Raw genomic sequence first — 21,467 nt, forward strand, 5'->3', positions numbered from 1 at the left:
CCTCACACCTACAGAGTGGTGCAAAAAGGGGTCCATTTTCAATTAACCATAACAACAATATACCACTATTTTCAATTACCCCTCGTAATTTCGCGGTAAGTGATAGTTGGTGAACAGAAAAGGCATCGGATCGAGCTCTTCCCAACGCTGTGTGAATGGTTCTGATATTCGGATATTACACTGAGGTATCGTCGAACGAAAAATCGGCTACATAGAGAAACGTCGTACCGGTTTCAACCCCTTTTTTGCACCACCCTGTAGTTTATTGAAGTCTCATCCGTGGTATGGAAAAACACTAGTAAAAAATATTTTTCCGCGACTACTACATACATACCAATATTACACCACTTTACGTAAAACGGGTGAGAATCTATTGTTCATTGAAAAAAACGACGATTAAAATTTTCAGCTCGCTTACATCGAGCCATTATATTCCACTGCACTGTGACTGTGACGAGCACTGGGCACCTGTCCCTAATACAATAACAACAAAAGATACAAAACTCGGACATTATTCGTATCCTTCTTGGTCACCCTCTAGCAAAGACAGCGATTGAAACATGTCTGGGCAAAGTCTTTGCCCAGACATGTGCCATGACATAAAAAATTTCCCGTCATCATCTTTGCCGCAAAGATGATGACGGGAAATTTTTTAGACCAGCTTTTCCGAAAGAACCACACGAACAGTGTTGGAATTTTTTTTCGGTTTCCTCAGCTGAGCTCGGTAGTTTCCTCACTTATATACGAATTTGACTATAAATGTACAGAAACTAACAAAAATCTCCGAAATTTTCTCACAAATTTCATATTGTCACCAACACATGTAGTTGACCATGCGCGTATTTTCCAACACTGCACGCGAAACAGATCAAACCAGTGACGCAAAATCTGGGAAATCTCGGTGGTTTCTAAACACCTATTCCCGAAGTCGTGTGAAAACTTTGGTAACATATCTCAGCTGAGGAAAGTGAATAAACTTCAACATCGAGGTTTCACGACCGTGATATGAAAAACACTAGTGAAAAATATATTTCACCACTACTGCATATCACCGCGAATATCGCGTTTTTCACAGAGTATTACGCCACTCCACGTAAAACAAATGGTGAAACTCCATTTTAACTTAGACGTTTTATTCCTCCCCACACCTACCGTATGAGCGACCAAAACCCACGACTGTGCTTGCGTATCGTAAAGCCATAAATCGTTCACTCTAACCAATCACAAGAAACCTCACAACAGCATATACCAACACCACCACCAACCTCGTAGACCCATCGTAGCCCCCAAAAATATATATGTTGCCTCGATATGCTACAGCCACGTGGCGGTCTCGGGCCGAAGGTCTTGGCGAGTAATGCCTGGGTAAATGCAACAGACTCGCACTGTGAAGAAACGGTAAGATACGCTGCGCCTCTCTTCATACAGTAGGTCGCAGGATCGATTCCCGCTTGCGACAAGTTCGAAAATTTGAAGCGTTTTAAAGACGGCACGAAGACCCCACTAGAAGTGACTTACGAGACGGTCGACCATGCCTTGGTGGGAAAGTGGTATCTTAGCGGAAAATTCCCGAAAAAAAATCAAAACCATTTACGATTACTTATGAAAATCGTTTACACGGTTGCTTCCATCATAGCCACCAAATACGTACCTTCACATCGAGGACGCACACTGACCAAAGCGGATAAGTCATCTCACATGAAGTCTTCCACCACCACACTAACATGAAGACTCCTAGCCCTAGGGGGAACTCCGCTACTGTGGCTTATCGTCGTCCATTGACCAGGCACTTCTAAGGAGTATATCGCAGTGTAGGGAGTACTCCTCGAATGAGCTCACCATCCGTCCTCCTCAGCTCCTCTGAAGATGCCAATGAAACACCCTGGAGTAAAAGCAGGACTCAGCGATAAACGCGAGAAACTCCCGAGTAATCAGTGAGTAAAATGTGAAATATGTTTTTCATATCACGGGTGAAGCTCCAATGACATACATAGCGTAGAATATATCAAATATTTTTAAATGATTGTATTGATACCAAGATTCGAACCCGGGACCATCAACTCACCGGCTCAGCAACCCTCCGTCGCTGTCTATGCCGTCCTCGCTGCAATTCTTCCACCCTCATAGATTCCTCTGCGAAACCCTAAGTGAACCAACTTTGACAGCCCAGAGATACTTTCCCCGTTTACGAGAGCTTCCCGCTGATGCTCGTGTGCTTCCATCGAGATGACCGACAGGTCTTCTGTCACCTCCACATCCGAGTTGTTGTCAGGCCGAAGTACCTCGAGGCACCTCTCAGCGTTCGTATACATCCACAACAATGGAGTTTCACCCTAGTGATATGAAAAACACTAGCGAGAAATATATTCCACGACTACTGCATATCACCGCGAATATCGCGTTTTTCACAGAGTATTACACCACTTCACGTAAAACGGGTGAAACTCCACTGATTTCACGAACATGGTTCAACAACGACGCGCCTACACAGAATTCCCCGAGGATCGAACGTTTAGATATTAGATCTTAGTTTTTCCTTCTCCAGTGTGGGGCGAAATATGCACATGGTCAACTACATGTGTTGGTGACAATACGGAAATTCTAGAAAATTGTTATTGATTTCTGTACACTTCTACCCGGATTCGTATATAAAGAGCACTCCTGAGCTCAGTTGAGGAAAGCGATTCCTCCAACACTGCCCTTTTATCTGTCGAGTTCAGAGTCGGCTTTGTCAGACGGATCACAGCCTCTGAACGGTGTTTACATTTTTCCGCATTTTCGACTCTGAGCCCCTCAAAACCAACACGGGCAATGCACTCGAGTTGAATTCATATGATAGTATCTTAGCTCCACGCGCGAAAGATACGACTCAGGCCCAAGAATGGGTCACAGAGATATGCTCATTCTCATGCAGCACTCACTCCTTCCTCTTCGTCCTCTTCTTCATACATCATAGGTATTCCTACTGCCGATGCCCTATCCGATGGCCCTAACACGAGAGGCTCCTCCTCAGTCATCGCCAACACCACCACGCTACCTATGGACATGCCGACACTTTCACTGCTGTTGATACGGGACATAAGTCAACCCGGAAGGGAAGAACTAGAGGGTAGTGAAACATGATAGATAGAATTGAGCCCAAGGGGCATTGGATGATGACTATGACAGCGGTCACGGTTCAGACGACACAGTCCGGCAGCTGAGAATCTTTCATGGTGCACCACCCTGTTGCTCCGAATATTTGCGACCTCCATACGGATCTTCGTCCAAGGTTGATGCCGGCAATCTCTCGTTACGTCGATATACTTTTACCGTGCATAGGATCATCACTTTAGCGGTATGATACTTCGATACGGTATGAATACCGGCAATTATACACAAGTGGCACGGGACCAATCTCCCCCCCCCGTGCAAACCATCAGAGGAATCAGGCCTATTGACCACTTATCGATACAGTGAAGCCCACGTGCTGATAGTAGTATTATCATAACACCAACATATCACCAGCATTACCTCATCCCACTTTGACAAGACTCCAACACGCGACCATTATTAGTACAGAAAATATCATGACCACGACACACCATGGTTTATATGCCAACTATGGCTGATGAGCTGACTACAAAGAGCAATACTGTGCTCAACAACGATGAGGATGTGGCCTCAAGAGGACCCTCCACATAGTAACCACCTAAAGCCAAAAAGAACCTTTCAAACTGGTCTGAACCACCGCTACTGGTCCTCGATTCAGCCGTACAGGGCCGTCAGTACCACTGCACAGTATCAAAATCACAAACACTCATAGGCACGTTCACTTCCATAGTCATTCAAAAAATCAGGAATTTCCATGAACTCACAGTCACTGTGACACAGTGTGTCATATATTTAGTGGCTCAATGTTCCCTGCGCATGATTCACTGCTTCGTATGTCACATACGAAGCAGTCAGAACCACCCCCCTAAACGCAAGAAATAACTAGAAAGATCTGACTTGGGTACATTGGACAGATCAAGTAAATAGTGGTATAACTACAATGATTACAGAGATTGGCACTGTCGAGTGTACTTTGGGAGCCCCAAATTGGGACTACATAGAAGCGTGATACTCGGGAAGAGGCGATAGTTGGTATCAAGACGGCCTCCTAGTAGAAGGCCGCAGGTGGGCCTTTCGTAGAAAGCCTTTACGAAAAGAGTTGCGTTCTGTACAGTGCATACCATGTCGTGCTGATTCTTCAACACCTGCCATGAGATCAGGCAGATTTTCTGGGGCTTTGATGGACTCAAAACCTTTGCAGACTGATGCCAACCTGTATGTTTTGACTCCGAATGGTACGTCTTCGTTGTCAGTGACGAACATCTTATCATTGTTGTTGATCACCCATCTGTTCAGGAGGCGGGTTTGCTCAGAAGTCAGGTCAGTGAAGGTTTGGCTGATGATGGTCACAATCTTTTCATCTCCTGGTATTCCTTTCTAGCGGGTGTTGAGGTGTTCGATAACCTCACTAGTATTTATTTTATTTCTATCATCAAAGTAAGTCATCGGCGCAAATGTAGAGAGAGAAAAGACTTGAGCCAGAAGCCAGAGCATCAGCTATCAGGATGAAAGGCTGGTGAACAATCTGAAGCTTCTTGCACCATCCATTCATGACCGCAACCCAGTAATATTATCCTTCCGACTCCCCTGAGGCTCCTGAAGTGGTCATCGACACTAAGGCTGAATCCAGTGCCCAGCGGACATGGTGGATCTCCACAACCAGTGGCCCTATCCTTTGCGTTGAAAAGGTTGAAGATATTCATAATACAGCCCCGACTCAATACAGTCGCTGCTATCGCGGGCTTCCAACCGTCGTCTAAGATTGACTGGACTCCCACAACATAATTTTCCCCGTCCGGATCACACATCACAATACTTCACGTGTGAATCGGTGGCACATTTGTGGTGTTAGCACTGTGCACTCTTACTGGACAAGCCCAACCCGCAAACCATCCGGATCTTCTATCTTCACGACGTTCCTAGCCGGGTGAGTCACCGCCAACTTCCGTGATTATACTTCTACTCTCATCCTTCGTCCGTTCATATTCGTATAATCTTGCTATCTAAGTCTGACTTGAACTTCATCAACGCCTGACTTTATTGTTGGGCACATATGCTTCGGTCCCTTCGTGGGTGGCTTCCAACATACATCAATAAAACTACCGAAGGGTCACCCGCAGCGGCCACAGATAAACGTGCAGAATTTTACCGAGATATAAAAGTTCTGCACTGCTGCGCAGCGATGGAATTTTCGAAGATGCCGCAGACTTGTTCGTCAAAATGTGGCAACCCGGATATCCAACTCTAATCGATACATTCAAGAATTCATGGCTCACTAATAATTCCACGTGGTATGTTGGAAGTCATGGCATCCCCGGATATGTGCCACGGCACAGTTGTGCCGTGGAAGGAATAAACAGCAGTATCAAAGGGGGTGAGTAATCGGGGTACCTTACAGTATAAGGCTTATACTCAGCGATGAGTGCTAAGTCAAAGCTGATTTTGTAGCTCACTTCATTCCTTGTTCAGGACGGATTGAAGAAGATTGCCGGTTCAGTCATCTACTGACTCAAATAATGAAATGCGTGGAGGATTTCGCTTGGCAAGGGGAACCTGAATACGCTGAAATATCACTGAGTGCAGCGACCGAAGCAGCTGACTGGGCTATCCAGCTGGACACGTCTATCTCTATGAACCTCGTTTCGTAACTCGTCCCAGTTGGAGCTGGCGGCGAGGAAAACACGATATTCCAAATTTATTTGGAGGGCTGTACAACTCGATGACATGGGAAATGACCAGTTCCCTGTAGGCAAGGGTTTTTCGTGGAAGCTAGGAGATATGAGTTTGAATTGTGCGGCTCAGGCCCTGGGTATACACCAGTTAACTCTGAAATACTAAACGAAGAACATCCTGAGCATCTCAGAATTCAGCAAGGATCAGGAAATTCGGGGAATGTAGATGCGTCGCCGAGGTGCCAACTTAGCATTGCCAAGTCGATTATATTCACGATTTTGATTTTTAGATAGAAGGAACCCCCCCTAATTCGCAAAAGACTGCGCCAAGGAGATCGCCCAGACTACGTTCAGATGGCAAGAGGAGTTCGTCGCAAAGTAAAGAGAAGGCTCACATAGAGGTATCACGCACCCATTGCAAGCACAGATCATATACAAGATTTGCAGTTAATTCACATTTTCCCTAATACGTGGTGTAGTGTTAAGCTTTGCTACCCTAATTGTATTCTAATACCACTTTTATTAGGCCCCATTACATTTAAATGATAATATTACAGAGTGTTCTTCTGTCCTGTCGGCTAGTTATGCAATCATAGTAACGTCGATCAGTACATCATCGTGGATAGTGCAACTATATGACAGCTAACGTGAGAATATTGTGCAAATATGGACGCTATGTAAATGGATGACATACCATTTGTTTCATCCTGCTAGCATCAGTCCACTATCTCTTCCTCCAACCTTACATTTCGGCGGTAATTGGAACCTACCAAAGGCAAAATTACATCAGGTATTAAAATAATATCAATGTCACCTCACACAGGGGACACACCCAAAAGTTGATCTTCGCTCACGAGAGTATCATGGAAATCTGTGGCTGAGAAACTAGACACTATGCGAATGACTAAACAGAGCGGAGGCGAGGCACAGAATAGCTTCTGCTGGCGATAATCCACATCACTACTTGTCTCACATTAGTCTGGAATGAAATGAGAACGCTTAGGCCGCTTATTCAATCTCTGCTACGAGCGCCAATAGGCTGCTCCTCACGGTATTTCTAGCGTGTATTACCCTATTGACGAAGCGGCTCAATTACTCCTGTTCGGTAAGCCTACAAATGTAGAAGAAGCTATCCCGATAGAAGTTTTAACATAAAATCTGAAACTTACAGGTGTTATCGGGACACCCAACTTCCTACTTACAGGCTTTAAGATGTATCCTATCTTATCATCGTAAAAACTCCCGGACTGATGATATCATGCCCCGAAAGGAAGCTTAACCCCATGTCCTTCATCGTCGGTTGATGAGTCAATGCTTGACTATCAATCTGCATAGCTGTTAGACTATCGAATCGCGAATCCACGTCCCCGAGCTCTCCATCCATACCGGATGCCGATTTTATACGATATATTTGGACGCATGAGAGAATAGGAACGAACTAAAATAGGCTATATATACGGCTATGTGAATTCAATCGGCTCGGAATGCTTCTGCACCAAGGTTAGTGACTCTGGGTCACGAAGACTCATACTTTAGAACTGCAGTATAACGAACTATACGTTACGAATACTCATCATAGGTAATCTTCTTTTTGCAGCGATAAATAAGACCGACACACGTACTGATAAACCTATAAACTAATAAACCAGCGACAATGATGCAGCAGCATCTTATAAGTCGCAATCAATCGAGATTAACGTACGCTACGTTACGGTTAACGACAACATGAAGTCCTCCTCAAATGTAGTCCTTCGATACTTTACATGCTTCGGATATAGTCGGGTAACTCGGTAACTGCAAATAGGTGTGTGGTACAGTAAAATCGAACAAGGCTTTAACATATCGCGCTAAGGCCCAAAAAGAGAATTTAAGGCCCGATCTAGAGATTGGGCGGTGAAAAGGTAAAATCTAAGGAAGATCTCCATTTCCAAGGGAACAATATCGCTCGCCCATTTTTTCACTTAAACGTGCTGGCAGCACGGTAGTCGCCGATTGGCCTTTCTAAGTACCCCTCGGTGTACTTATCTGTGTAATAACGTATGTAACTGAATTCCGACGCCTTGAGCTCCAGGCAGGCGAGGGGTAAGCGTTCTGTGAAAGCTTAAGAAGCGTTGCGTTAGTAGAAGGGACTCCCTTCAAGGGAGTCTTCGTGATTTAGCTTGGCAGATCAAATCCGCCAGATCCCCTAACAGTAAGGCAGAACCCAAACCGCAAAACCAAAAAAAAAGAAAGGATTGTAGGTGAAAGCGGGGAAAGGGAAACCCGAGACCCCACCCGAAACCGGATAGGGCAACCCGAAACCCGAACTGTTATCCAAGGCTACCCGAAACCCGAACTGTTATCCAAGGCAAGACTGTTATCCAAGGCGAAGCTGCAAAACAAGGCCGGAAGGACCCATTAGTGGAGAGGTGGCTTCCTTAGAAAAAGGCAGAAGTTCCTTAGGAAAAGGCTGAAGGTCCTTAGAAAATGGCAGAATTTTCCTTAGAAAGTGTCCGAGGGCGAGCGAGATTTTGTCCTTAGATCGTACCCTGTAGCCTTACGATTTACCTTTTAATTGAGATTGGGCCCCCAAGATAAAATTCAGGGCGAGCGCTCTTAACCACCTTCGTAGAGCAAATCCAATCCTGTCCTGAGGTATGGCTGTCGACTGGGTTCACTATGAAGACTTGGATCGAGCCTTAGAGAGGAAAAGGAAGGTGGGCTGAGAGGAAGATGGGAGGAAAAGGTTGATGCATTGGGTGGGGGAGGTGGTCATATTATCAATAGCAGCTTTTGAAATATCGGCTTGTCAAAAGTATTCGCTATTTTATTCTTATCGCGTTAGTAGGTTAAAATCGTGCCGATATACTAATCATCATCCTCGCACACGTTAATGCCTCTCGCTGTGTGCGATAGAAATACTCAAATATTTCATTTTCGCAGTTCCATTCATTTTTTAGATTTGTTTTCTAATACCCGAAAAACCAGTATTTCTGATGCATAGAGGAGGCGCCCACTGACACCAATCTGCCTACACCTTCGCAGTAGGGATCTGTACCCAGCCTCTCCCCCCTGCACTGTCTATTTTCCATGCAGTGCCGTCGACTCTCATCCTGTGGAAACCCTCCACTTCCTTCTTCTTCCTCAGAATCCCTCATTGTTACCCTTCTTGTCTCCAGTCCCGTCACCTATTCTTCCGGCTATCTTTGTATCGTAGTTTGCGGGCCTTAGCCGAACTCGATCAACTCGGGCTAGGAAGTTCTCGCTTCTGGAGTGGCAGACGACCTGACATCCAACGACCAGGTGGTGGTAACCGTCCTACAAGATGCTGATGTGTGCAAGGAGTGGTACGGACGTATATTCAACCGCGCTTGTGTCCTCCGCACCTGTGAGCCCAACAGTACCCACCAGTCTATTGCACAAGTCCACTTCCATCCCATCATTCCACCATGTAGTGACACTCCAGAAATATCACTAAAGTGACTAGCTTCGCTCCTGCTGATTTTGGGTCAGGCCAGCGACTCATTGCCGAGTGTTAAGATAGGCGTTGCGTCGGCCCTTCTGATTTCCAGCGTCTTCTGGAAGCCTGCTGTGGAGTCCACAATGTGGACGACCGGAAATTGTGCTGACGGAGAAAATGTTCGAGGAAGAGATTGTGACGCAACCTGCTCGGACTGGAAATTCAGCTACGCTGCTCGATGGTAGATCCTCCTCCTTGGAGGTCCCATCGTCGAAGCTGATGGCGCTACTAGCTGTTACCTCTTCAGAAAACACCTCAGAATTTCCATATTCTCACCGACACATGCAGTTGATCATGTGCATATAATCGCATAGTCCTTCTCAGTACTTTTTCCCTTACCACCACTGAAAATGATGTTCCCTGGTATGATGGCGCCTCCCCCCAAGGAGTACATTGCCCCCAAGTACAAGGCGCCTCTGAGGTACGTCACCACGTTCTGAGAATCGAGTTGAACTTGGTTGTCTCTTGTCAGAGCTATTGGCTTTGCGCTCTCTATCTTTCTCATGATGCGCTTCGGTGACGAGTTGGAGATGCCTGAGAACCCAAGGCAGTGAAAAGCTGATAACTACACTTGTACTACTGCTGTGATAATTGCTGTTGCTGTGCCTGATAGCAGTATTCGTTTCTGATGGTCGCATATGTTAAGTGAGTTGCTTCTTCGAAGATGCCGATTAGCTCAGTGCTAAGGTGTTAAGATCAACTTTGCTGCTGGGGGAACAGTCTGCATGAGTCGGGGCTTGTGCATGGTACTCTCGGGTTTGATTCCGTTCTTGAACTTCGGTTTATCGATTCATATACGTTGGTCATGAGTTGTTACGACAGGGGAGACTGATTACCCTTGGAACCTTGCGATGTCATAGATCCCGTTATCGTTCAGTTATAACATCAATCCTAGTTCTACTAGTTCGAGTAATAGATCAAAATTCCTGCTAGCCGGAGCGAACAAGGGGGAACAGATTGGGGCATACAAACTCTACGACTAACAGCTATTGAATTATGGAGTGATCAAGACTCTGGGAGGGAGGGTCGACACTGCATTCTCTCGACTCGAGAGAATGCATCTCTGATGCTCTCAGATGCTTCTCTGGGCTCTGAGCCCAGAGAACATCTTTGGAACTCTTGAGAATACACTCGAGAGTCTCGACTGTATTCTTGGAGTTGCCGCTACCGTAGTTGAATCGACATGTTTCCGTCGTTGGAATCACCAGTGGTGGTGAGCAACAACTCGAATCTCCTCCACGATTACGCAGGGTCGCAGTGAAGTACCTTGGTCGAAATCTCAAGTCGTTCAACGCCATTGTGTTATGTACTTGCTATCTTTTCCTCAACGGTGTATTATCATCGTACGGCGAAACCGAACATGGCGATTCCAGTAATCTACTGTACTAGCGACCTCTCAGTTACCAGCCACCTGTGCACGTTCCTCACATGACAGCTCATTGCTCTGCTTCGAACGGCTCTTCTGCCTTTGGTCTACGCGTGCCATCTCAGCGCGATGTGCCGCTTGGTTCCTATGGGAGGACTGCAGTGTTGGTCATTGACGTTCAGCGGCAATGCTCAGTGGCTGGGGAAGGCGTGTGGGAAGCTCATCAGTCTTCTGAGGGTTCCTACTTCTTCGCCAAGTTGAACACGGTGGTGGGTAACATTTCGAAGCTATTACAGTGTGCTCGGAAGGACAAGGTCAAGAACGAAGTCATTTACACGTACATAGAAGCTCTGACTCGTGACTGCAGAGATGCTAGTCTCGACTACAAGTTATCTGGAGGCCCCTCTAGGCCGCTACTAGTCCCCCATGGGAGCCCTGGTGCCAAGATACTCTCCCAAATCGAACCAGAAGCTGACGACATAATGATACCAAAAACCTCTTGCTCGGTTTTCCAGAGCACCAACATTGAGTACGTCCTCCGCAACGTGAACGTGAAGCATTTGCTTGTGGTTGGGCAGCTGACGAATCAATGCGTGGAGTCTTGTGTCCGAGATGCAGCGGATGTGGGCTTCCTGGTCACGGTGGTTGATGATGCCTGTGTTGCGCTCAGCGAGGTAGACCATACCGCTGGCCTGAGGAACATGGCTGGTTTCGCGAGGATTATTACGACACATGATGCCTTGGAAGAGCTCGAGGGAATTCCTGTTGACGGTGTTAGTCAAGACTTTGTCAGTGCTGTTCCTGTAGCGGCTGCCTCAGTGCGAACTACTGAGGTTACGGTGTTCAACTCACTTCCTGAGATCAAGTGTAATTATAAGTACTTCGTTCCCTCGAAGATGGAGTTTTCTGCCAACCAGTTTCACCTTGGTCGGGCGCTGTTGTACGCCCTTAGGGTTATGAAAGTGGCCATGTTACGGTATGTGACCTGTGATGTTAGTGGTCAAATCAGGAGCAAGTCGATCGTCCTCAACGACAGCTGCACGGTGGAAGATCTTCTGAAAGGAGTCTCCCTCGTTTCCTGCTTGAACGCCCTTCCAGTTTTTGGGGATGTTATTTGCGGAGATTCCTCGGCTCAGGGTTCTCACAACTTGCTCGGGGATTTCTCCACTCTGAGCATAGTGCCGGGGCCGAGGATCGAACCTGGGGTCTCTCGAGCGGCTGCTTATGTGTATGGCAATTTGTTCGACCCTGTATCCGGACGCCCTGGTGTATGCCCACGGTCCGTGCTCATTGAGCAATGCCTGCGAGCTGAGAAGGAATTCGGTCTACGTATACAGTGCGGTGTCGAGGTTGAGTTCATGCTCTTCGAGAGAGCTGCCATGGCCCCTGTCGGCATGCCGTTTAAGCCTTTAGGACGACCTTGTAATTTTAGTGATGATGCCGCCATGTCAGAGCCGCGCTTCGCAGGCTTCATGGCGGATCTGCTGGAGGCTTTGGAGCAGCAGCCGAATGGTTGTCGTCCGATTGACTCTTGCCATGCTGAATCCTCCTGGGGGCAATTCGAGCTATCTGTGAGATACTGTGATGAGCCAGTGAAAATAGCGGATTCGGTGGTGACTATTCGCCAGACGCTGCATAGGGTCGCAGACAAGCACGGCCTAGGACTATGCCTTCTTCCTAAGCCCAGCGAGATATGTGTTGGTTCCGGCATGCATTCCCATTGGAGCTTCTATGAGGTTGGTGAAGGTGGCAAGCCATTGAATGGATGTACCAATGCATTTGTGTCTGACAATGGACCTTATGGCCTGTCCGTGAAGGGGGAGCAGTTCATGGCCGGTGTATTGGACCACTTATGTGCTCTTACTGCTGTGAGCATGCCAACGACCAACTCTTTTCGACGCATGGTCGATGGCTTTTGGGCTGGTACTTATCGTTGTTGGGCTTATGAGGACAAGGAGGCCCCTGTAAGGTTGTGCGGTATCGATACGTTGGCGGTGAATGCTACTGGTCTCCCCAACAATTTCGAGGTCAAGTGTATGGACGCCACGTGCAATCCTTATCTGGCCCTAGCTGCTGTGATTTCCTGCGGTCTAGCTGGTATCAAGACCGGAATGCCTTTGCCATCGCCTGTTGGGTGCGATTTGGCTGACCGGCCGGCGCACTATGAGTCACTGCCACGGGATTTGGGTACAGCGTTGGACCGTTTGGAGACGGACTCTGTGGTAAGACAAGCATTTGGGGAAAGCCTTTTCAAGAATTTCCTCGCTGTGAAAAGAAGAGAGATCGAGCACTTCAAGGACATGAGTATTGATGAGGAAGTGAAAGCATTGGTTGACACCTTCTGACTGTAGGCGCACTGTAGGAGCATTTATTCACCTATACATATGCATCTCGAACTCGTCTTTGTAGACTCTTTTAGTGTCATCATCGTACTGTTGGCGAAATAACGTCAAAATATCACAGTTGAAACCATATAATCGTTGGACATGTCCTATCTATCATCTGCCTCTTATTTTTGGACACAAGGCTGTCGTGTTGTTGCTGGTGGAGTGGTTGGTAAGTGTCGAGTACGAGACCCTGCCTCGAATGGGTCAAGGTCGGCGCTATATCGCTAGGGGATGCTCCCGTGAGTGGATCACTTTGAATTCCCTGAATAACGAATGAGTATAACTACGTTGATCAAGTTGACTAGTCAAGTTGAATTTTCATGGTGGATAATTGGCTCTTGAAACCGCGCTTTGCTGTGAGTCCGTCCCAATGCATAGAAACGCACGGATTTCAGTGGCAGTGTTCGTGCTGGAAATTGGTGTCTACGGAAGTTTCGAGCTTACTATGGGAAGATTGGTGAAGCTTTCTCCAATCTTCACCGTGAAAGAAGAGACTATTGATCCATTGTATCCATTTGCTTCTTGCTAAGCCACTGCAGAAGCGGTCAGTCATAGGGGGTGCCAGCACGTCTGTTGTATTACAACAAGGCCCCGGCCGAGGCTACAGTGTTTGGAATACGCTCATGCCATTACAGCTAGCATGCTGACTCCCTGCTCGTGCCAACGTGGCAGCGTTTCTGGTACTTGTGTTGCTACATTTTCATGGGGAGGGCAATTGAAAATTAGGCTTTGATTTAGCAACTCCTGGAGTATAATTGTGCTCCCGAATTTCTCCGCCTTCAGGCAATAGAATGTCAACCTGGTAGACCGGTTATCAGTGGGAAGAAGTCCGGGGTCCGGACTCCGGGCTCATACCCATGTGTGTGTAACGCATATTGAACGAGTTATAAGTGAGCTGAATCAACTACACCGAACTCTTGTATCATTCGGCGAAGGGTGGCCTCAGGAGCTGTCACGAGGTCGATGTCACAGGACATGAAAGGACCTTTGATGAGGTACCTGGTGCCTTTGCAATAAACGCGTCTGATGTAGGGGCAGTGCCACAGGTAGAGGCCAAGAAGCCTGAACCCGGTGCCGGCCCGTCGAGGGGCGGCTACTGGGCGACTGACAGGAAGTCAGTCGGTTGCTCAGCAACCGCTGCTGACATTCAAGATAGATTCGGGATAGTTCGTCCGATGCCACAGCCGCTCCCTTCTGCCTGATGTGAAGTGTTACAATGTTGTCGCAGTGACAACATTGCCCCACGCTAAAGCGACAATGTCGCTTCAGCGCGGGGCGGAAATGGAGATGGCGGTCTAGACAGCGGTAGGTGGCCTCGTACCAGCCATCAGGACTGAGGCCTTCGAGATGATCGAGCAAGTTGGAAGTGTCCATCTCTAGTGCGAGCCTATCTGTCGTCTCAGGACCTATTTTCCCATTATCGAGAACATGGACTACTGCCTGTTCAGAGCTTGCCGAATACGATTGAATGAATAATTTGGAGGGGTGAAGCATTCGAGGAGTACCATAGTGTTGCGAGCTCTGGCGTGATACGAGACGGGCGTCTTATGTGTCGACGTGTATTTCTTTAAGAAATCTTCTTATCGCTGGACGTAGTGGTTGAGTCGCCGACCTCCCGGCCAAAGATTGACGGCCTTCGTCTGCATGTGTTTGTAACATACCGATCACTGCTTCTTGCTATTGAATTAACACCCTTTACTCATCGATGGCATGTCCAATCGATGGAGGGTGTGCATGCCAGCACAAACAGTACTGGTGTAGTACCCGCGTTCATGGTGCTGTTACCACCGCTCAGTTTCGCCTACGTATTCGAGGTTCCGTGTTATAGTACTGTTCATCTATACTTATATGGATGTGGTAGTTAAATGCAACGTAATGGGATTGTAGGGCAAAGATAGTGCACTCTAGTACATGTACCATTACTCAATAAGTAATACCTATGGTGACACCATAGGCATATACCGAAACGTTCAACCTGGCGATCTGGGTTCAAACCCTGATATAAGCCCTTCTGCAGAAACTTGATAAAATGATGATACAGTTCCCTATTTTTTCGCTAGGAGAGACAAGCTGGACACGCCCAAGGTCGAACTGGTAGGACAATCGTCAGTGGAATCGAGTCCGAACTCGTACAAAACAAGAAGCCACATTCATCACTGTTCCACCCAGTCTGACGACTGGGTGACGATTTTACATGCGGAATTATGCAGTGTTAACTTCTAGTGCATCTGTGTTATCTCTCATGCAAAAAAGGTTATCGGCATTGTGCCAATTCATTACTATTACACGTGGAGTTGGCCTTATCTCGATACTATCAACTGACCACACAAGAACTCAAGTGGGCTGAAAACTGAAACCTTTCCATAGGATTCACATATCGATGATCTTCGATAACTTCTGGATTCTGTTCAAGAGAAGATCGCCCTGAAAAACCAATGATGCACCGACTCAATCGTATGTCTTCACCTGTTTGATCATTTTCTGGTATTTTTCATTCCGCTCATCCTGCACATTCGATTCCACCACGCCATTAACTTTGTCGATTTTGCACGACAGCTTCCCCGACGAAATGAAGGAAGAAAGCTCCCTAATACAACTGCCGATGGAGGCGACATGCAGGCATGAGTACTCACTGATCGATGAACTGTGGAGTTACACCGAATGCATCAGCCATCATTCGCAACGTTACGGATTTGTACGAGGCGAGGAACTGTCGATAGGCATTCTGAAAGGAATATCGAATGCCGCTATAAAGTCTAATGGGATCACTCCCCACCAGCCTCATCTGTCGGTTGAAATATCTCAAATGAACACTCATGTAGCGATTCCTTCGCACCAATTGGATGACCCCACCTAGGAAGAAGAGATTGAACTGCCACTGTCACAGTTCTCGTACCGAAGGCTTGGAAGAACTCCTTGTAGCGCGAGTCGTAGAGGCTAGTGAGGAACTCCCTCAGTGGAGGCAAATCGCCGACCACCGACAACACCTCAGGGGAAGTTTTCACTTGAGTACTGATTAAAAAAGATTACCCGAAGCCGCAGTATGCGAGACTATCTTACATAACAGTCTTCCGATCGGTAGCCACCATAGACGTGATGACCGTGTAGAAAATATAGTCGGTGAAGGGCATGAGCTCAGTGGCTGTGAAGGTCTGGAGTGCCGATACGAATTGGCCTAAAGATGGTATGAGAAGCCCTTCAACTCCACGACGCTCGACGTACCAGCAGCAGCCTCGAAGTCTCTGGTCATCATCTGGTACCTGAATCGATAGTCGCTCAAGGGCATCGAGCGCTCCCATGGTCATCCGGAATGCTTCCCAGATGAACAGCATACAGCCGAGGAAAAGAATACAAATTTTCATAGCATTGCACGCATGCACAAAAGGGGACTCACAGGCCGTCGTAAACCTTCAGCTTGTTTCGCCTCTCCCAGTCGCCTCCTTTCGACAACTCGATATGCGCTCGATCGATGTTCTTCTTACACCCTGGGACATCATTCCTAAATCGAACGCCGTCCTAGCCCCATCTGGAAAACAACGAGAGCCGACCAGAAAATGTCCATGCGAATCTGAGTAAGTATGTTGTCCAATCTGGCCCCGACGCCGACTGTGATCTTCAAGGCCTCCTCGAACACCTCTGCGGCCTTCTCATGGTCACCTGAAGTAATTAGGAATTTCGACAAGTACAATACACTGGGGAGTAGCAGTCGTGAAATGTATGTTCGCTTCCCTCAGCTGAACTCAGAAGTTTCCTCACTAATTATAGAATTCCCGGTAAAAAATTTCCGAAATTTTCTCGAAATTCTCATATCGTCCCCAACACATGAAGTTGACCATGTTCTCTCACACTGATCGAAATATATACAGTTCGTCTCCTCAGCTGAACTCAAGAGTTTCTCTCTTATGAGAATTTCACGCGACTCGACATAGAAATCACAAAACCCGACAAAAATCCCCCAGAATTTTTTTACTATACATATAGCAATAATAAAAGCGAGGGAGTTGGACCTTCACTTCAGCATGTTTTCGAACAACATAATACACAATTAGAGCGGAGCGAAGCAGTCGTACCTATCCTGAGATAGAACTCCCCCTTATTCAGAATCGCGTCCCTCTGCTCGATATCTCCCAAATTTTCCTGGGCATCTGACACAACGCCAGTCGGCGGCAATCGACATAAAATAGCATCTTCATTACCGTCAATGTTCAGCTGCAGCTTCTGCAATTCCTCCTCATTTTTCACTTTCATATCGGCTACCTTGAAAAACTCAGCCGGTTATTATGAATAATAAACGGCGAAGGAAACTGACTACCAGTTTCTCATCAGGGGCCCATCCAAACTCCTCGCAAAGCTGCTTATACCATACGCTTTGACCTAACAGGCGGAGCGAAGCATTTCATATTTCGCCATTTTCACCACCATTACTCTGTTCCCTGATGGCATCCATTAGCCTGCCTTTAGCCTCATCTTTCTCCTGTTGCGAATAAACATCATCAGCGCATTGTAGTATGAACCTAAACACGCAACTTTATGCAACTTTTCCGACCACAAAAGAAAAATCACTCTTCCCAACTACTAAGATATCCTTCAACCCAATGAAACCGCACAGCGAAGATTTCTAACCACTCGATATGCATTACCTATCCTGAGCATGCCTCATGTTAGGAAGAGTCTTAGTGTCCTCTCCAGGTAGCACCCCGGCAGAAATGGCGTCCATATTTTAGGTTGGGCAAAACTCTACCAAACCGTCACGCGCCACAAAACTCAACACCATAATGGCGAATGACGTAGATGTGAGCGCGAAAAGTCTTCGCCTTTATTTTCTGCTCTTCTTCCTGACCTCAACAATTTCTCTTATATTGCTACGAGCATCTTCAAAGAGAGCTACAGACCGGCACGTCAAGGCCTCCGAATAGTGTTCCTCGATAAAACTACAAAGGTGACAGTTTTGTCACGCGCCACGAAATTCCACCTGTGTAACTCACCTCATGAAGGGAGCCGTGCCGCCTCCACAACCAAAGTACAACCTCTTGCCAGCGAACAAGGCCACACCATTTATCGGATCAAGCAAGGAGATGACCATAGTCAGCAAAGACTCGAATGAAGACTGCCTGCCATGAGAAGAAGATACTCTTCCTACCGAGGCTGTTCACCGGTGTTGGAAAATATGCATTTGCTCGGCCGCATACGTTGATGACATTATGAAAATTCTGGGGAAATTCTTGTTGGTTTTCATACACTCCTAGTAGAAGTGCTCCCGAGCTCAGCTGAGGAAAGCGATCATATTTTCCGAGCTCAGAGGAGGGACGGGAGAAAGCACACCGCGGCTCTGTTGAAACACGGCAAACACGAGAAGATTATACTACTTATAAATGCCTTCACTCGACAAGATCAAATCGAATGAGCCCGCCTCTGTGCTCAGCAGCTGTGCTAGGTCCTCTCCCCAAGGCCCCGTAACGTACCTAATCACCACGAATGACGGTTAACCACGATAGAGAGAGAACTCACCGGACCGGCTGGGCTACTCCAGCACCTCCTAGAGAGCGACTCATGTTAGGCGCAGTGATATGCTGTAACACTAGGGGGTCCAGATCATGCACGTACGCAGAAGCACCAGGAGAGCGGCTAAGGGCCTGATCCGATCGATGTAAGGAGACGACTATAGGTGGTATTAGTACTGCTAAAGTAGGAAGGGCATGTCCACAGCCGAGCTCGAGGACTCTGGTGACTGGGAATGGGTGCTCGTAGATGTACCTGAGGAAAGAGGTGGGCAAGCGAAATATCCCATGTAATGGCATTTTCTAAAGAATTAACCTACAATGCCGTGCAAATTAGAAGGGGTCAGTTCGAGAGGAACCCTAAAGGGCCGGAATTGTTTTCGAGTGAGGAAGTTGGACCCGCCGTTTGAGTGTGAGCGGCGACTAAAGGTGTTGCAACTAAGCCGAAAAGTTCGGAAAGTAATTCACATAGTGCACTGATCAAGTTCCACTATAGCCGGTGTGGAAAAATATGCACATGGTCAACTACATGTGTCGGTGAATTTTGGGAAACTATTGTTGGTTTCCGCACACTTCTACCCGAACTTGTATAATTAGCGAGGAAACTCCTGAGCTCAGCTGGGGAAAGCGAAAATAGATTCCTCCAAAAGCGATAGCATCTACTCTCGCACTAGCTGGATGGTACTACCTCGCAAGATCAAGACTGCACTCCCACACACGGAAACCTGATTTCAGGTCGACATCAGAATCGAAGTCGCCTTTAATAGAAGACACCACATCTACGTTGAGGCCCTCAGCCACTGCCACTGACCGGAACGAGCCTGAGATACGCCCTCAAGGGCAGTTCCCTCGGGCAGGGGTATTACATCGTTCGGAGGAGCCCTTGGGGGTTATGAATTCACAGTCGGCCATTTTACCCTTTGTCGAGATAGACCCGTTGAGGAAATGTAAGAGAGAGCAAGACATGCAAGTGAAGTAGGACTTGTGATGGATTGAGAATTTCCACTATATCGAAAAATACATGGTACATAGTCATGCTTGTCCACTCAAAGGCAGCTGTTTCACATCATCTCCTGATGAAGAGGCCTATGCTAACGGTCCCGCACCAGTAAAGATTCCCCTGGCCGTTAGGAAAGAAATCTTCACAGTGCAGTTATGGAATCTTTACATGGTGATTCGCAACATCAAACAGAAGCCTCTTGAAGTACCTCTAGTGGTACCCGTGTATTTTCAGGGGCAATTTTCCGCTGCCATCACATTTTCCAACCATCTAGTATAATATTTATTCTCAGAGGGGTAGTATTCCGAGTACTACTCCTTCATCTAGTGGTTGTGGATCTGTCTCGTCAGGGCAGGCTTTGAGTGCTGTCCCCCGTCGTAAAGGTATATCATATATCGTATATGCTATGTATTTTGGTCGCTACGCCTGGTAGTGTTTCCCTTATTGGGTTGTTCTCTTTCTCGAGCCGATTACTCTATCAGTAGTGGAGTACGATAAGTTCCTGTATGTAATATCATCACTTGACCAGCGTGATTGTTGTTTTCATATCTGATGACCGGGTCATCATGATCACCTCCGTTTCAGACGTAGTGTAGAGGCTATAGCTTTTGGTTACTCTGTCGAATCGTCTGAAGTTGCTCACCGAAGATTATGGTAGCTTTCCTCATTGACGGTCTTTTGCGGAGCCTCAGTCGCTTCTACGAGGAGGAGGTATTCTCCTATTGCCTCCACTTTGTCGTTGTTCTCTATTCCGTGATGTTGTTTGGTTTCGTGGTGGCCGACTTGTTGTGGTAATCAATTCTCTTCAGGAGGTGGGAGTTCCCAGCCTTCCCCTCTACTGGGTGCTAATCCCGATTGTCATCTTCATCGGTAGGGGAAGGTGAGATGTAGCAGAGTGGAAAGAAAGTAACGGCTTGAGTGCGGTGTCAAGGAGTATACTGCATGGATTTATGTGATGCCGACATGTGGCTGTTACATAGGGTCGAAGTATTGGACGCTCTCAATCGTCTGCGCACGATTTCTCCCCCACGAAGCGCGTCAGAAAGTCATCGTCGGCGAGTGAAGTCTACTGGGCCCTCGCCCTATCCCGAAAGTTTAAATGATAAGGGATTAACGCAAAGTACAAGACTTTGTGGAAGCTCATTTAACATAGTAAATGAATGTATAAAGGCCCCTCCGCGCTAAGATTTGCATAGGGTTAGTAAATGTCGTTTGCGTCTAAACAAGGGACGAAAAGACACAACGCAGAACAACTCCTTTTGCATGAAAATGGATGACAATCATCATGGCCCCGTTGGGTGCGAGTATTAATTTTATACCACACATGAGGATGTTACTGTCTACGAGATTTCTTAGATGGGGTTCCAAGCTGAGCCTTATGCTTTGTCGTACTCCAACTGATAGGTTCGAACAAGTAAGCTTTTCAGTGGGTAAAGGTGAGGTTGTACCATGTCTGACGCCAACTGAGCGAATGATGGAGTCGTCACAGAGATTTGTTCAAATAGAATGTCATTAGTGTTGAGTGAATCTCTTCGAAGCACTGAGTGATCTCTTCCAGAGTTACCCTCTCGAGGAGATGTTTTCTATGGTCTATCGCTTGATCGTCGTGGCGGCACTGATGGTGATAGTTGAAGTTGGTTCGTCGAGACCACGCCGTCGGAAGGTGAGAGGACGGGTCTATGGCTTCTTCAGCCTCTGATTAGTCTAGGAGGTAGAGATCAACTTTTCGAAAACAGAAAGTGATTTACAATTGGGGACCGGGACACCGAAGTGCATTGAACTCCCACGGCTGAGGGTCGGTACTCTCTCAGCCGAGTACCCAATTCTCCACTGGAAGCAATCGAGGCCGCTTATGCGCGACATGACGCGAAGCGGAGCGGTTTGCGCGAATTTTTTTGTAACCTCGTACAGTTGCTTCCACTTTGTCTGTTGCTCTCGAGAGATCTAGTGTA

General features: G+C 47.1%; 4 protein-coding genes across 4 annotated transcripts; 2 read left to right on the plus strand and 2 right to left on the minus strand.

Annotated features, from left to right (window-relative positions):
- The first annotated feature begins 9,586 nt into the window (after positions 1-9,586).
- Pmar_PMAR024099 (hypothetical protein) lies at positions 9,587-10,056 on the plus strand. The gene is made up of 2 exons (XM_002775829.1): positions 9,587-9,685; positions 9,737-10,056. Exons 1-2 carry the CDS (start codon positions 9,615-9,617, stop codon positions 9,816-9,818), a joined length of 153 nt encoding a protein of 50 aa, XP_002775875.1. The 5' UTR covers positions 9,587-9,614; the 3' UTR covers positions 9,819-10,056.
- Positions 10,057-10,662: 606 nt separating this feature from the next.
- Positions 10,663-13,127, plus strand: Pmar_PMAR024100 (glutamate synthetase, putative). Its single transcript, XM_002775830.1, has one exon. The coding sequence runs from the start codon at positions 10,693-10,695 to the stop codon at positions 12,973-12,975; it is 2,283 nt and encodes a 760-aa protein (XP_002775876.1). The 5' UTR covers positions 10,663-10,692; the 3' UTR covers positions 12,976-13,127.
- A 2,260-nt stretch (positions 13,128-15,387) lies between these two features.
- On the minus strand, positions 15,388-17,734 carry Pmar_PMAR024101 (26S proteasome regulatory subunit, putative; the record flags this gene model as incomplete). The annotated part of the gene is made up of 14 exons (XM_002775831.1): positions 15,388-15,441; positions 15,484-15,604; positions 15,651-15,742; positions 15,794-15,870; positions 15,914-16,029; positions 16,078-16,192; positions 16,240-16,277; positions 16,412-16,516; positions 16,566-16,674; positions 17,088-17,162; positions 17,214-17,274; positions 17,330-17,391; positions 17,443-17,531; positions 17,658-17,734. 14 exons carry the CDS (start codon positions 17,732-17,734, stop codon positions 15,388-15,390), a joined length of 1,191 nt encoding a protein of 396 aa, XP_002775877.1.
- A 99-nt stretch (positions 17,735-17,833) lies between these two features.
- Positions 17,834-19,481, minus strand: Pmar_PMAR024102 (conserved hypothetical protein; the record flags this gene model as incomplete). The annotated part of the gene is made up of 7 exons (XM_002775832.1): positions 17,834-17,948; positions 18,003-18,128; positions 18,384-18,479; positions 18,526-18,650; positions 18,696-18,771; positions 19,204-19,336; positions 19,382-19,481. The coding sequence occupies 7 exons, from the start codon at positions 19,479-19,481 to the stop codon at positions 17,834-17,836; spliced, it is 771 nt and encodes a 256-aa protein (XP_002775878.1).
- Between the last annotated feature and the right edge of the window lie 1,986 nt (positions 19,482-21,467).

This window comes from Perkinsus marinus, assembly GCF_000006405.1.
Source record: "Perkinsus marinus ATCC 50983 genomic scaffold scf_1104296955314, whole genome shotgun sequence".
Lineage (NCBI taxonomy): Eukaryota > Perkinsozoa > Perkinsida > Perkinsidae > Perkinsus > Perkinsus marinus.

Coding starts and splice junctions, on each gene's coding strand:
- Pmar_PMAR024099 (XM_002775829.1), top strand. CDS start 9,615: ATGATGTTCCCTGGTATGATGGCGCCTCCCCCCAAGGAGTACATTGCC. Junction 9,686..9,736: donor AAGTACAAGGCGCCTCTGAG/GTACGTCACCAC, acceptor GTCTCTTGTCAG/AGCTATTGGCTTTGCGCTCT.
- Pmar_PMAR024100 (XM_002775830.1), top strand. CDS start 10,693: ATGACAGCTCATTGCTCTGCTTCGAACGGCTCTTCTGCCTTTGGTCTA.